Below are 13,882 nucleotides of genomic sequence, written 5' to 3'. Positions count from 1 at the left end.
GTTAAATCAGATGAGAACAGAGAATCAGAGTGCATCTCACCACACAGGAAACTAAATTAAAAGTGAAGGTTTAGATGAGTCTTCTTCGGAATACCACAGGGATGAATACAGCCAGCTTTTACCTGATAAAGGTTTTCACCCCATCAGATGTCACCCTTCTCAATGCATTACCCCTGGGTGATGACAGGTTGCCACCATTAGCCACTGTGCATCACTCCACACATTCTGATGAACCCTCTGGACACCTCCCCACCCCTGACGCACACACAGGGAAACCAGAGAGAGACTGAAACCAGAGAGAGACGCACACCAAAACTCATTGGGGTGAAACATTTACATTTATATTGAAATATGCACTAAACATAGTGAGTTCTACCAGTCAATGCCATTTTGCCAAAGCAGAATCACAGCTTTTCCTGGGGAAGGTTCAGTCAGCTCCCAGCAGTGGGCAGCGCCCCCAAGGAAGGTCACCGTGAAGCAGGGCTGTAATTGGATTTTACATACGGTGCAAGCTTCCAGCCTTTGAGGTCCCCCAGCCTGCACCTGGAGTCCCCTTGCTTGCACCCACATACGAGTTCAGAGACAAGGACTCTCTCCTTCCTTTCACACCATTTCCTTTGCATTTTCTTCACTGCAATAAATATAAAATTGGCAATGCTCATACACCACAGCACAGACAAGATTCCAGGCTTCAGCATACAACTGTAAACGTGTAACTAGATTATTTAAAAAAATTAAAAGTTTAGAAAGGGTCAGTTCTTTCACAACCAGCCAGTTACAATGGAAGAAGTCACAAAGGCTACACAGGAGCACCCAGACTGGGGTCTGCTGGGCCTGATCCCAAGAGGTGGCAAGCACCCTACAGTTGAAATTGCAAATACTCAGTACTTCTCAGAACCAGGCTCTAATTTTGGTACAATGAGAAAAAGATTCTTTCCTTGCCTTCCCCAAAGGATATGTGGTTACACTGGGATATGGCCTGGTCACTGCTAGATGGTGGCAACAGGACAGTAGCTTCCATGTCCCAGAGGGAAGAAAGCTGCCCTTCCTTTCCACAGCAGCCGCTGCCATGGCCACACACAGAGGTGGTTAATGCAGCTGGGAAAGACACAGTGCAGACTGGAGATGAAAGGTGGCGAATGCTGACCCATGTATAAGCAACATGGCACCTCAGCAAAACATCCTTGAGCATGGAGAGCCACCTGAGCTAGCCTGCCCCTGCCCAACCAATGTGTATTCAACATGCCAGACCCACACCACTGCAATCAGCACCAAACCAAAGGGCTCTGGCTCACAGCTGAAGATAGCCTCAGCTGTAAACACACTGCACTGTTACAAAGAGTTAGAGCTTTCTATAAAAAAAAAAAAAAACCTAGATTGCCAGGAAGTAGCTGTCTTACCAGTGTGGTGACACCATGGAGAGACATTTAGTGCATGGGTCAAACAAACATGGTACCTTTCAACAAAAGCCTACAATCCTCAAAAACTAGTAAAGACCAAAGTCCTGTTTCATCCCCCGACTTTTGCTACAGGTGGGCCCATACCACCCTGCTAAATCTTCTCCTCCCCAACCTTTGTTTTAAAATCTGCTTGCTCTCTCTGCTCCACACCCCCAAGTTCCTGTGCTGAGGCCTCCATTCTTTCAGCAGAGCTGAATGATGTTTCTACCGTTAATGTTTCAAGCTGTTGGAAGGGAAGGCAGTGGTGCTGCTGAACAAACATGATGACTGGGCCCATGGAACACTCCCCCAACCCACGCTGGCCTGAGGAGGTAAGACCAGGATGACTCCTCTCCCACTGAGCACTATCAAACTTGAACCTTTATTTCTGGGAAGTGGGATTCTTCAGCTTTCCTCCACACCTCTGTGTGGATCACATATACTGGAGACACACATACACACACACACACGCTATGCATGCAATCCAGGCAGAAATCCTGCTATGACAAATCCTACAGCAGCAGAGAAGCGTGATGGGGACATAAACGCATTCCTTAATGCTAGATTAAAGCCTGCCTTAAACAGAACCTTTTACTAGAATAAAAGGGCAAACAGGCTATATATACTACATATGTACGTCTTTTTGTAGTGGGGTAGAAAAAGCAATCTAGGTAGACCTCCTGTTTAACAAAAATGTAAAACAAAAATCATTTCCTCTTTTATTTACCTGCCAAAAAGCAGCATGACAGTTGAAGGTTGCAGTCTTCATGAACACGTCAACCAGTGCAGAGCCTGCTTTGGCTGTTGTATTTTAGCAAGCGGTGGTGTGACCATTACTAGCGATAACACCACTGCTGAACTCCAATTGTGGTAGGTAAGTCAATGAAGAATAAACTTGGTTAAAGTATTTTTATTTTTTAAGTAGCAAGGCTCTGCATTGGGTCTCAAACAGTTTCTTATTGATAAGAATGTTTTTTTCCTGTTCACCTTTAAATGAATGACAATTTTATATAGTCATTACACAGATTATAATTAGCTCTCGTATAAAAAGCTCTAGCGAGACAGAGTCCCTATGAACAGGCCACTCTCCACACTAACTCCATTTGCTGGAGGGGAAAGGGACAGTGTCCAGGAGAGGAAAAGGCTACAGACTGACTCAATTCTTTACCGTCAAAGGCCTTATTTGCTTGAATAAAATGTTTGTACAAGTAAAACAGAAGCAATAAAGAAATATACACCATAGCACTGGTAAAGCGTTAGATTGGTTCCGGCCTTGCAAAGAGGGGCTGAGTATGGATTAAAAAAAAAAAAAAAGTGTAACAGTCATACTTTAAAAAAACTGGAACGATGAACATGAACAGCCCTGTGCAGAATCCTGTAGCACAGCCCTCCCCGCGGGATGAACTGTCAACTCTACGCTTCTGACCGGCTTGTGTCTGATGTTTGCTGGAAAACTAAGCTCCTAAACCAAAGAACTGTTAAAAGCTTCCAATACTGTACACAAACCAAAGAACAGGTACTATAGAAGACATGATATTCAACAGCACCCAAATGAGACTGCCCACAGCCCAAGCAACAATGGAATGAAGTTTGTCACAGCGAACAGACTTTGTGAAACAAAACAATATTTTGGGAGTGTTAAATGAGTTCAGCTCAACTAACACTTTGGTTTTTTACATTTCTGAATTCCAGTTACATTTAGTCTCATGCTGCTTCAAAAACAAAGAGCCAGAAAGCAACAAGTGTCTCTTAAAAAAACCTTAGTAAATAAAACTTCTAAAGGTGGGAATGGTTTTTGAAAAAAAAATGCAGTTGTTTTGTTTCTAGTGAGTGGAATGCAATTCTGGTTCCCAAGCTAATACATAAGAGTATAATCCCTAGGGAAAGGAAAAGCTAAACCGAGAACTGCATATGGGTTATTAGAGTCAGGCTAATAGGGTTCTTGGGGCATCGTAGAGGAATAATGCATGTGGAGGGGCACAGAGGTGACAGTCTTGTTCTCATTTTAAATGAGGAATGGTTTAAAAGTAAAAATCTTCTTTAGCTAATTTCTTCCTGCAGTAAAACCAGTCAGCCCTGCCCTTTTATGTACAAGACCAGTTTGACGTTAGCCCTCCCACTCAAAACACTAGATACGAACATCCAGTAACATTCTACAATGGAAAGTGCTTTAAGAAAGAAGGATTCTGTAGTGCCAGTGATAGAACTGATCTGATGGGGCCGGGATGACGTTGAACACTGATATTAGCTGATCAGGCCAGAGCAGCTTGCTTCTCCTCAGGGGTCTCCTCCAGTAGCTGCATGATCAGTTCATGGAGGGGTTTGCAGATCTTTGCATAGCCCCCTCCCGTCAGGTGCAGAAAATCAAACATGTCATGGCACGAGATGGCGCCATCCGAGTGCACGAAGCCCCCACTGACGTCCAGGAGCTGGACGCTGGCAAGTTTTGGGAGCGAGGCTTTTAGCAGCTGGTTCACCTTGGCATTTTTCTGCCGCAAAGGGTTTGGCTTCTCGCCTCGAGGTAGCAAGCTCTGATATAGGAAGGAAGCAAAGAAGAGAGCTTTGAAGCGACTCAGACAATATAATAACTTTCTCTTTCTAGGCTTAGACCCTTAAAGCTCAGAATGAGGGTCCAGCCCATGGGTGGCACTCCTCCCCTGCACATCTGCCTCAGCCCTATCCAGCCCCACTTTGAAACATGAATGAAAACAGTCTGAAGGACACTGCTGACACATGGGCAGAATCTGCTCCTCTTTTCACCAATTCTTATTAGCATTCTTATTAGCTACTTATGCCCTCTTTCTATGCAGTTTTAATCGTTGGTAATGCAACTCCCACAGCAGAAGACGACAGTCTATGCTGTTTGAGCACAGGATCAGAACTGGTATTGATCAAGTTCCAGTCCCAGCTCTGTCTCCATCATTCTCATCTCTCATGTGATTTCACCGCTTCCGTTTCTCTGTCTGGGACAAAGATGCCTCTAATGAGAAGATAATACTCTTCTGAAGGGGTTGAGAAAGTTAGATAATGTTGGCAAAGCCCTCTGAACAGGAGAAACCTTCCTACAGTGTTTATTATTGTGAATAAGTTATGACCCTCCCCCCAAAACGTACAGGTAACACCCAACACCACTGGGACAGGGGTGCAAACAGCACACGACATGGGTTGTTCCAACAGTGCTATGTGATCACAACCCTCTGATGTGCATACCAATACAATAACTTTGGCCTGTGGCTGTCGGATATTTATCAGCCGCACGATGGCCTCAATTCCACCTGCTACTTCCTCCGCTGTATTTTCATGGTTATTTGTTCCAACCCAGACGACAATGACCTGTGAAGAGGAAACAGAACCTGGGCAGCAGGTTTACCACTCCACTCAAGATACACAAACAGGAGGGGCAGTAGCAGCCATACTAGTTCTTGTGGAAAGGGCAACAGCTGGGACCTAGACTGTCTTCCACCAATTAGACAAAACAATTAAGAGTTAGGCTTAAATATTAAAAGTCCCAGACTGTCAGCTTTGTTGACTCTTGAATCATTTCTTATCAACTTAAGTCTCCTCTCTCTCACTCAGTACAGAACCAGAGTCACAGCGTTAAGGGAAGCTACCCTGATCAGCACAGGAACAGATATCTAACACTTCTTCTGCACAGTGTTTAGTGACCAATTCAGACCCCTAGAGTACCTTGCATCTTGCCTGTCCTTACAGCATACTAGATGTGTACGAAGCAGACTATAAGCGTCACAGGAGAAGAGGCTTATTTGTTTGTAAAGCACCAGCTACAGTCTTGGCTCTCAAATGAAACCCTTTTACAGCATTTCTCTATTTTTAAGCCTTAACCTCTTATGTTGGGGTCACCAATATGCCTGACAATGGTGACCAAACTTGAACCTGTGCTGTACATTATCTATAGTAGGCATTTGGAAGCACCCTGTATGACAACACCCCGGTACACTGTACATCATTTAGAATGTGCTATGAGTTGCGTGAAACCTTGCTGTGGCCTGAGTTACAATCTCATTGAGATGGATAGGTACGAATGCACCCTTCAATTAATATAGCTGTAAAAATTCGACAATCTGAAGGAACAGCTAAATGCAGTGTCCGGCCCTGAAAGAACCTAAGGAGTGGTTTTTGGGTCAGGGTGCAGAATGAAGAGTTAGTTTTTGGTGCTATAAGCAAAAGAAGGTGTTTCTTGCTACTTGATTCCTTCTGTCTTCAGAGGCGCAGGACTCTGTACATTCCTTGTAAATAAACATCCTTTAGAGAGGAGCTCTAAAGAAGCAGTTAAGAGTTCATTGGTTAGAGAGGGACTGTATTTTGGTGTCCTCAGCTCCGTACTAGATAATATTCAGAGTTTTTTTCTGAAATGAAAAAACAAACATAAAAGCCAGTTCTGTATGTGTTTATACCTTGGGTTTAATGTTCTCCAATTCACCATTCTTCAATCTCCACAGAACATGAGCTGTTGTGTCCCCACCGATCCCAAAATTCAATGCATGAAGGGGTGAAAAAAGCTCTCGCCATATCTGAAACCAGGAACCAATTCAATATTTTAGCTCAAGTGTTATTCTTCAGCAACAAAAATAAAACGCTTTACATAAAGAGGTAGCTCAGGTAATGATACATTTGAAGTGAGTGAAGATATACTCCAGGGGAGAAGAGGTGCTGCCAGTGGAAGCATTACACATTCTCTGCGCCAGAAGAGGTGGAATCACAGCAGTTAATGAACTCAGTCCTGGCATAGAGAAAAGAGGGAGCTAATACAGAGCAATTTTCCTTCAACCCATCCAGGAGGGATGTCGATGGCCCAGGAAGGGAGCCATCTCCAGGCCATCAAGGCCAGAATCAGATCTCTGCTAAACATGGGACTTTGGAGGAGGGAAAGGAACTCCTTTTACTGCCTGGGAAGTTAGAAGTCTAGAACCAAATGAGTCACACGGGAAAGTAACACTTTCAGTGCAAAGCAGTTTGGTAGCCATCACTGATGAAACAGTGGACGAAGGGCTTTCAAAACATTTTATACATTTTTTTAAAACATCCTAGTTGCTGCCTTTCCTAATCTCTGGACATTGGGATAGTCAATAGCACAGTCTCTACACCAGCAGAGGGACAAGCATGCTAGAACACTGTATGCAAGAGGGTTACATTGAAATTCTCTGGCTAAGGAGATACACGCACTAAGTTTCATATTTGTACCATAGTGAGATAAGGAAACTTCATTATTGAAAACCAAGTGAAAAACAGTCACATTGGAGTGGGATGGGCACAATCTAGAATACAGAAGGTGTGGGGAGAAGAGAGGATAGAATTCATTTTAAATCTACAAAAGGGCTCACACAGTGACTGCAGAGAGTGAAGAGAGAGTGACAACAGGGAGACAGAGGGACAGAAATAGGGATGCGTACAGTGAAACTGAGAAGGCGGCAAGTGACCTCAGGGAAAGGAGGGGTGGGGTAGAGGTTCAAAGTGGCTGACGGGATAGGACTGGAGAAGCCTGGGGCAAGCACAGGGAAACGGAAGTGATCAAGGTTTGGAAAGCAGCTGAAGAAGAAGCGGAGGTAAGATTAGAAAGGGCCGGAGGACAAGGAGGCACTGTCAGTATTGCATATGTTCACCAGTTACTGGACTAGAAGTGATAGGGAGGCACCATCTCCGCCATCTAACCCCACAACTTCATCCACTCCAGCCATACCTCATACTGCTGTAGCAACTGCACCATGGAATCACCCACAAACAGCACATCGGGCTCCTTGTCCTTGCAGTCCAAGACAAATCTGTTATGCTGTTTAAAAGAAAGCAGCAACATAAGCTCCAGCTGTCAGTTTCCCTTTGGTATCTGTAGCCCATACACAGAAAGTGAGAGTTGCTCAACCAGTTCCTCTGCTGCCAAACTTTGTGACTTTCCATCCTGTCTGCCCCTCAGGCATGTATCTTTAGTTTAACTCCTTAACTGCTGGACCTTCCTCCCTGCCTGCTCTCTCCCTGGCATAGACAAGTTCTGACATTTTAAATGGCCACTCCTTTACAACTCAGAGCCTTTTAGGCTATACTACACACCCCACACGAAGGAGGTGCTTGCTCCAGATACTGTGTTCAGCAGTTCTAAATCTATGGGTCATTCAGGTTGTTGGCTAGTCACAATACAAGTCTCCTCAGACTACTTCACCGTGTCTAGGAGGAGCTTTAATAATCTAGTGGTACGAACAGGAGACTCCAAGTCCAGACACTTGGGTTCAACTTTTCTCAGCTTTGTCACTGCCTGGCTATATTACACACTTCAGTGCTCTCCAGCTTATTTGTTTTTAATAAACTGGTTGGCGATTCTTCTCAATTAGTGAGCCACCTGAAATATCTTTCTGGAACTTTATTTCAAAATGTGATTTTCAGGTCATGCCACAAAGCTGCTTTTTGCCTGTTTTATCGTGGTAGGTTACTGGAACTCATCAATGACGCTGCTAACATCTGGGGGGCTGAGCTGCACCAGCCACAGAATCAGATATGTAAGCACCTGTATTTTGCTCATCATGCACTTGACTGCCTCACAATCTGCTAGTAAAGAGAATTCTATCTAATTTGTCAGCTGTGTTATCAGTTTTACCTGCGACATCCACCTGTCGTCTCCTTGAATATCTTCAGCTGCATGTGGAACTGCTGCTGGGTTTGAGTCTCCCTGGCTCATTCTATTCCTGTTGAAAGAACATTTAATACATGTTAAGCTACACATCGAAGATCAAAATCAAGTTCTGACTCTCAAGAGGCCAGAGCTGTTGTCATGCACTCGTACAAGGAGTCAAGACCAGCAGTGGCTTCGCTTGAAAGAATTGCATTTACAGACATTTATAACTAATAACAATTTGCATCTGTTCTGCTGAAAGCTAATATGCCTGGAAGACTCACTTAAGCAAGTTTTATTCCATGCAGGAACCCCAAATTGTCCCTGCAGCGTGATCCTCTTGAAACCACTCTACCGACTTGTGATCGGTGACATCCAAACAGGTGAAAACAACCTTTTAATAATAATATCAAGTTCATTTTAGTGCAATCTTTGCAGGAGCACCTCTCTCACCCATAAAGAAAAGGAGGACTTGTGGCACCTTAGAGACTAACCCATTTATTTGAGCCTAAGCTTTCGTGAGCTACAGCTCACTTCATCGGATCTTGCCTCCGATGAAGTGAGCTGTAGCTCACGAAAGCTCATGCTCAAATAAATGGGTTAGTCTCTAAGGTGCCACAAGTCCTCCTGTTCTTTTGGTGACTACAGACTAACACGGCTGCTGCTCTGAGACCTCTCTCACCCATGTTCATGTTTCACTATAACACAGTATACATGCGAATTATCATAGGATTTGCCACTACTTGTACAATACCCAGACTGCAACTGCAAATACACACTTCAGATGGATTAACTGGTTTCAAAAGACAATGTACTAGCTCCATTGGCCCAAGAGGGTCTAAGCAGAAAACATTAGAATTCCACACGGGGCTGGCACCTCCGAAACGTCTTTAGCTGCAGTTCTGTGTAATAAGACAAAAAACTTTATTCTGAAGCCAGTATGCTGGTCTAGTGTGTTGGCTAATGGTATTCTCCACAGGAAACAGACAGGAATATACCTTGGGAAAGAAAGGAATGGGACTGAAATATGCAGCCCTGAAACAAGTTGGGTGAAAACCTAAGAACCCTTACTTTGGTATAGCTAGTTTTATGTTAGATGCAAAATGTAGAGAGACCAGGCGGTCCCTTTTGGCACATGCAAATAGGGAAAGAGAATGCCCATATCCAAGTGCCAGAGATCATAAATCATAAAATTACATTTAAAAATATTTGCTCTAAAGTATTTTCATATTTAACCCTACAGACTAGTGCTTCCCTTTGAGTAATGTATATAGAATAATACAAGCTGAGGGGAGAGTAATTTCTTTTGAAGTCTTTTTAGGTAAAATATCATTAGTGATAGTTAATGTTATCTTGCTCTGTAAGCTTGCATTCTCTCTCAATTTGTGCTTTATACATGCGCACACATATACTGCGAAATATTCTTAGAATTAAGTCATTTTTCTCATCTAGAAGAGATTTCACTGTTTCCAGAACTGCAATTTGCTCACTATGATGCAGTGAAACCTAGGACATTCATACCATACCATTAGAAACAGAGTGATCTAGTGATCCAAGTTGACTATCGAAGTGGGCTCTACTACAGGGATTGGCAACCTTTGGCCCACAGCCTGCCAGGGAAACATCCCTCGGCCCACGCTGCTTCCTGCAACCCCCATTGGTCTGGGACGGCGAACTGCAGCCAGTGGGAGTTGTGATCGGCCGCACCTGCAGATGCTGCAGGTAAACAAACCGACCTGGCCCGCCAGTAGCGTTCCCTGGCAGGCTGCATGCGAAAGGTTGCTGATCCCTGCTCTATTGTATTATTATAAAAGAACAATTTTGGAATGTTCTTTTATATGTAACAGTCCAACCTGCATAACTGCTTTATCCACAGATAACTGAATCACAACATTTACAAGCCGCTCTATAAAGTTCATGTGCCACGTACACACTGTGCATTACTCTCACCGCTACACATGTACACAAAGAACTCCAAGGCGAGTAACAGGAGGGAGCGCACAGCGCTCCCACAAAGCAAGCCTTTTCTGACACAAGAGGCGACTGATACCAATATTTATTCTAACTTTTTTCGCCTCAAATGACTCTTGCTAAGAAGTCACACACCGTTATATACGCATTTAGGAGCAGAACACGCACCCTAGCACTGGAAGGAGAATTTGCCAAAACTAGGCTTACACAACATATGCCCTCTTCACAACAGGAAGTGCTAATGTTAATGGCTGACAACCATAGATAAAAGTATTGTTATGGAGAGAAAGGGTTTGACGCACAACAGCACTTACTCATTTTGGTGAAAACAGTTTCAAGTTTCCTGAAGCCTTCTGGGTCAATGTTGCCCTAGAGTGAATGAAGTAAAAGGTCTACTGCACACAAGAAAAGCCTGCCACACCAGATCAGACCATAGCTCCATCCGGCCTTGTGGCTTGCAGTTGCCAATAGCTTATGCTTCAGAGAAAGGAGAAAACTTAATTCACCGATTACAGAACATATGAATTTCCATACTGGTTCAGACTTGTTGTCAGCTCATCTAATCCAATATCCTGTCCTTGGCAGTGGCCAACACCAAATGCTTGAGAGGAAGGTCAAGAACTCCACAGCAGAAAGACACAGGATTATCAGACTTCATGAAAGTCTTGTCCCAACCCCTAACAGTCAGAGATTGTTTTAAGACCTGAAACATGAGATTTTATATTCCTTCCAATGCTTTTTTGGGGCAGCATAGTTTATAGAGCCAATATTCTTGTTATCCATATAAACATCCAATTCATCTTTAAATACAGCACAGTACAGGAAGAGGGGAATGAGTCCTGAAGATGAGATCTGAGCTATAGCTATTACTAATGGACATGAAATTAACCAGCTCTTTAAAAATTCAGTCACATGATTTGAATCAGTAACCTAAATAACCCTAAATACACTTATCACTTAAAAGTCCCACCATATCTCCACCAATACCTTTGGCAAGAACTTTGGTCGAAACCCTTTTGGCTGCCGCAGATAACTGTTTCGTGGTATCAAAGTATGCAGGTGTATGTGGGGAATAAAGTCTCACCTAATCAACTGATCAGTGACTTTCACCTGCAGTGGCAAAGAGCATTACAGTGCTGAGAGGTTCAGGTATTTTTCCATGAGTGTATTAGTTTCCACCCACCCCACAACAACCAGTCCCTCTTCTAGCATAATATTAATGTGCCTAGAACACATAGCATCAGAGACCCAAAAGTGACTTTATGCGATGCTGAGAAATACAAAGTAATGGGAAACAGACATGAAAATGGGTGGATCATAATACAGATGACAGTCTCCCATACTCAAGCATATGGGGTTGATCCTGTACTAGACAAAGGATTTTTACACCTCCAGATGTGTGAGCAAGAAGTTAGAGCTCCCTGTAGTCTGGACCAGGAGACTGCTCTGAAGTATACTACCGGAAGCATTTCAGGAATATAGATCAATTTGCAACAAGGTGGAATGAGGTCTAAGAATTCTCCTCTATCCTTTAACAGAAATTTCTTCTCTTTACCCCTACCACCCATTATGATTACAAAGAACAACATAGTTTCCAGTCAGCTTCCTCCTCTGGAACTTGATCCCACAATGAAGTAGGAACGATGACTTTTTAGACAGCAGCAGCCAAGTTGTGAGGAAAAAAAGTGTCTCTTTAAACAAATATTTGATAGTTACAGCAAAAGGAGAAAAGTGGCATAACTGCATCAGATAATGTCCCAGTGTGAAAGTCCCTCTTTAGAGACATATGGCATCATAACCCGGGAAGGTCCGAAGTTCCATATTCAAAGCTACAGATGTACATCATTTCCATTTTACCCTTGTAAAGTCACATGATGATAATTTTGCTAATAGTGCATCCCTGATGCAAAGAGACTGTGCAAACAAACCTGAGGTTATACAAAATTTGAGACTCAGCGGATCAGTAAGACTAAATTATGGACATTTATATACCATTAAGGTAAATTAGGAGACAGTTTATACAAATTCTACATTTCTCCTCTTGCCTCAAATAACAATCCCCACTCCCACCCCCTTAGAAATAATTTTATAAAGTCCTGTGCACCACCAGATGGCAACAGGAGCAGAGCAAATAACGAGACCTTGGCTAGACTGTTGGTAGCCTGACAGTCTTATGCTCTAATAAATTTGTTAGTCTTTAATGTGCCACAAGTACTCCTGCTCTTTTTGCGGATACTGACTAACAGCTGCTACTCTGAAACCTGTCATACAGCAAATGAGACTCAGCTACTCTCATCATTTGAAAGGGTTCCTTTCAAAGCTCCGTTGAAACACATTGGCAGGTACAGTTTGGAGAAAGCTGCCTGTTCTTGGGACAGAGGACTACCGTCTCCTGATTGTCAACTCAACATCTTTCACCAGAAGATTCACCTAGTTTTTAAAGAAACACCAAAAGAATAAAAGAAACATTGCCGCAGTAAGTCAGGACTTGTGTGTTACAGTATTCCTCCCCCTTGCTACCCAAACCCATTAGGATTGAGAATCTCATTCCACCCAGGATGTGAACAGATTCTGGAATCCTATCCTGTTATTATGGCTGTGTCTGATGGTAGAGTCTGGCACAGAGTAGATCGAACTTGCCTGTGAAGCGAAGAGGCCGTTGGTCAGACTGGCCACAAGCACAACTCATGGTTTTAAAAAACAATAATCCAGAAGTCCACTCTGCATAACTATTGCCCAGGCCTTCAAAATCCCTCGTGTACAGAGGAAAGGTTTTAAAATCAAGTGTCATGTATGTAATAACCTTCAATGGTTATACACAAAGTGATAACAAAGCTTACACTTAATTTCTCACCTGTGTTTTGGGGAAAGACCCTGGCAGGAGGGCGGAGCAGCTCACGGTGAGTTCATGGAGGAGCGGTCCCCTTTCCCTATGCCCCACCCCCAGCTCCCGAGAGCGGCCGCCTCCCTGCACACCAGGGGTTAGTACCCAACGGCCAAGCCGACCCACAAACACACACAACCCTCTCCTCGCTCCCTCGCCCACAGCAGGACACCGCCACCGCCCTGGCCCTGGCCGCGCCGGGGAGCGAGGCGGGGTCCCCGGCGGCAGGACCCTGCAGGGAGGGGGCCCCAGGCGGCGGTCGGGGATGCGGCCCCCTCGGGGCACGGCAGCAGGCGGGGCGCAAAGGCAGAGCCGGAGAAAGACCCGCTCCCAGGCCGGGGCGCTGCGGAGCCAGCGACCAAGCGGCCGCTCCAGGGGCCGGGCGGAGTCTCCCCGCCGCCCGGGACAGACGGGCCGCGGCTCCGCAGCGGAACCGCCCCCGGCCGGCGGCAAAGGGCAGCGGCCGCGGGGCGGGGGCGGGGGCGCGAGCAGGCCCGGCCCCGCGCCGGCCCGGGGGAGGGGAGCGGCTCGGCCCGGCTCGGCTCGGCCCGGCCCGGCCCGCGCGCCCCCGGCTGCCTGAGGCGGCGCAGGGCGGCCCCGGGTCTGTCTCACTCACGCTGGCTGCGGCTCCCCCCGCGTCTCCATCTCGCTCTCGGGCGGGCGGCGCGTCCCTCCCCCGCGGCCCCAGACTGCCGCTGCGCCTGCGCACTACGCTGCTTCCGCTTCCGCCCCCCACGCCTACCAATCACGTGCCGGCTGTGCCGGAAATCCCGCCCAGCCCGTCTCCAGGCTTTCCCTACCCCCGCCCGTAGGGGGCGCCGAGGGGCCCTGGCGCGGGGAGAGCCGGGGGGGCTGCCCGGGAGGGCCTTGGTGAGGCGATGGGACATGGCACAGCCTGATGAGGTCACCGGGCAGCATGGTGACGAGACAAAGTGTCCCCGCAGAACGCTGATACGCCTGGTGACGTAA

The 13,882-nt window shown here is 45.6% G+C and overlaps 1 protein-coding gene across 8 annotated transcripts; it reads right to left on the bottom strand.

Moving 5' to 3' along the window:
• Positions 1 to 316: 316 nt before the first annotated feature.
• Positions 317 to 13,648, bottom strand: PAFAH1B2 (platelet activating factor acetylhydrolase 1b catalytic subunit 2). 8 transcript variants are annotated; one of them, XR_012155958.1, is made up of 7 exons: positions 13,530 to 13,647; positions 8,044 to 8,131; positions 7,138 to 7,227; positions 5,855 to 5,971; positions 4,650 to 4,772; positions 2,167 to 3,970; positions 317 to 631 (listed from the first exon to the last, which is right to left on the bottom strand). XR_012155958.1 is itself a non-coding variant. In XM_073321224.1 (7 exons), the coding sequence occupies exons 3-7, from the start codon at positions 8,122 to 8,124 to the stop codon at positions 3,692 to 3,694; spliced, it is 690 nt and encodes a 229-aa protein (XP_073177325.1). In that variant the 5' UTR covers positions 8,125 to 8,131; positions 10,344 to 10,398; positions 13,530 to 13,617; the 3' UTR covers positions 317 to 3,691. The 8 variants fall into 8 exon arrangements, 6 of the variants coding, with proteins under 6 accessions (XP_073177325.1, XP_073177324.1, XP_073177322.1 ...); XR_012155959.1 differs by having other exon boundaries at positions 2,769 to 3,970; XM_073321224.1 differs by adding an exon at positions 10,344 to 10,398 and having other exon boundaries at positions 317 to 3,970; positions 13,530 to 13,617.
• Between the last annotated feature and the right edge of the window lie 234 nt (positions 13,649 to 13,882).

This window comes from Lepidochelys kempii, chromosome 22 (assembly GCF_965140265.1).
Source record: "Lepidochelys kempii isolate rLepKem1 chromosome 22, rLepKem1.hap2, whole genome shotgun sequence".
NCBI classification, from domain to species: domain Eukaryota; kingdom Metazoa; phylum Chordata; order Testudines; family Cheloniidae; genus Lepidochelys; species Lepidochelys kempii.
This window is presented reverse-complemented; position numbering and strand designations above follow the sequence as displayed.

What these genes read in the sequence shown, in the direction of transcription:
- PAFAH1B2 (XM_073321221.1), bottom strand. Translation starts at nt 13,558, where the DNA reads ATGGAGACGCGGGGGGAGCCGCAGCCAGC. An exon ending in CGGGGGGAGCCGCAGCCAGC is followed by an intron (nt 8,132 to 13,529) that starts GTGAGTGAGACA and finishes TTCTTTCAACAG; the next exon opens with GAATAGAATGAGCCAGGGAG. An exon ending in ACGACAGGTGGATGTCGCAG is followed by an intron (nt 7,228 to 8,043) that starts GTAAAACTGATA and finishes TCTTTTAAACAG; the next exon opens with CATAACAGATTTGTCTTGGA.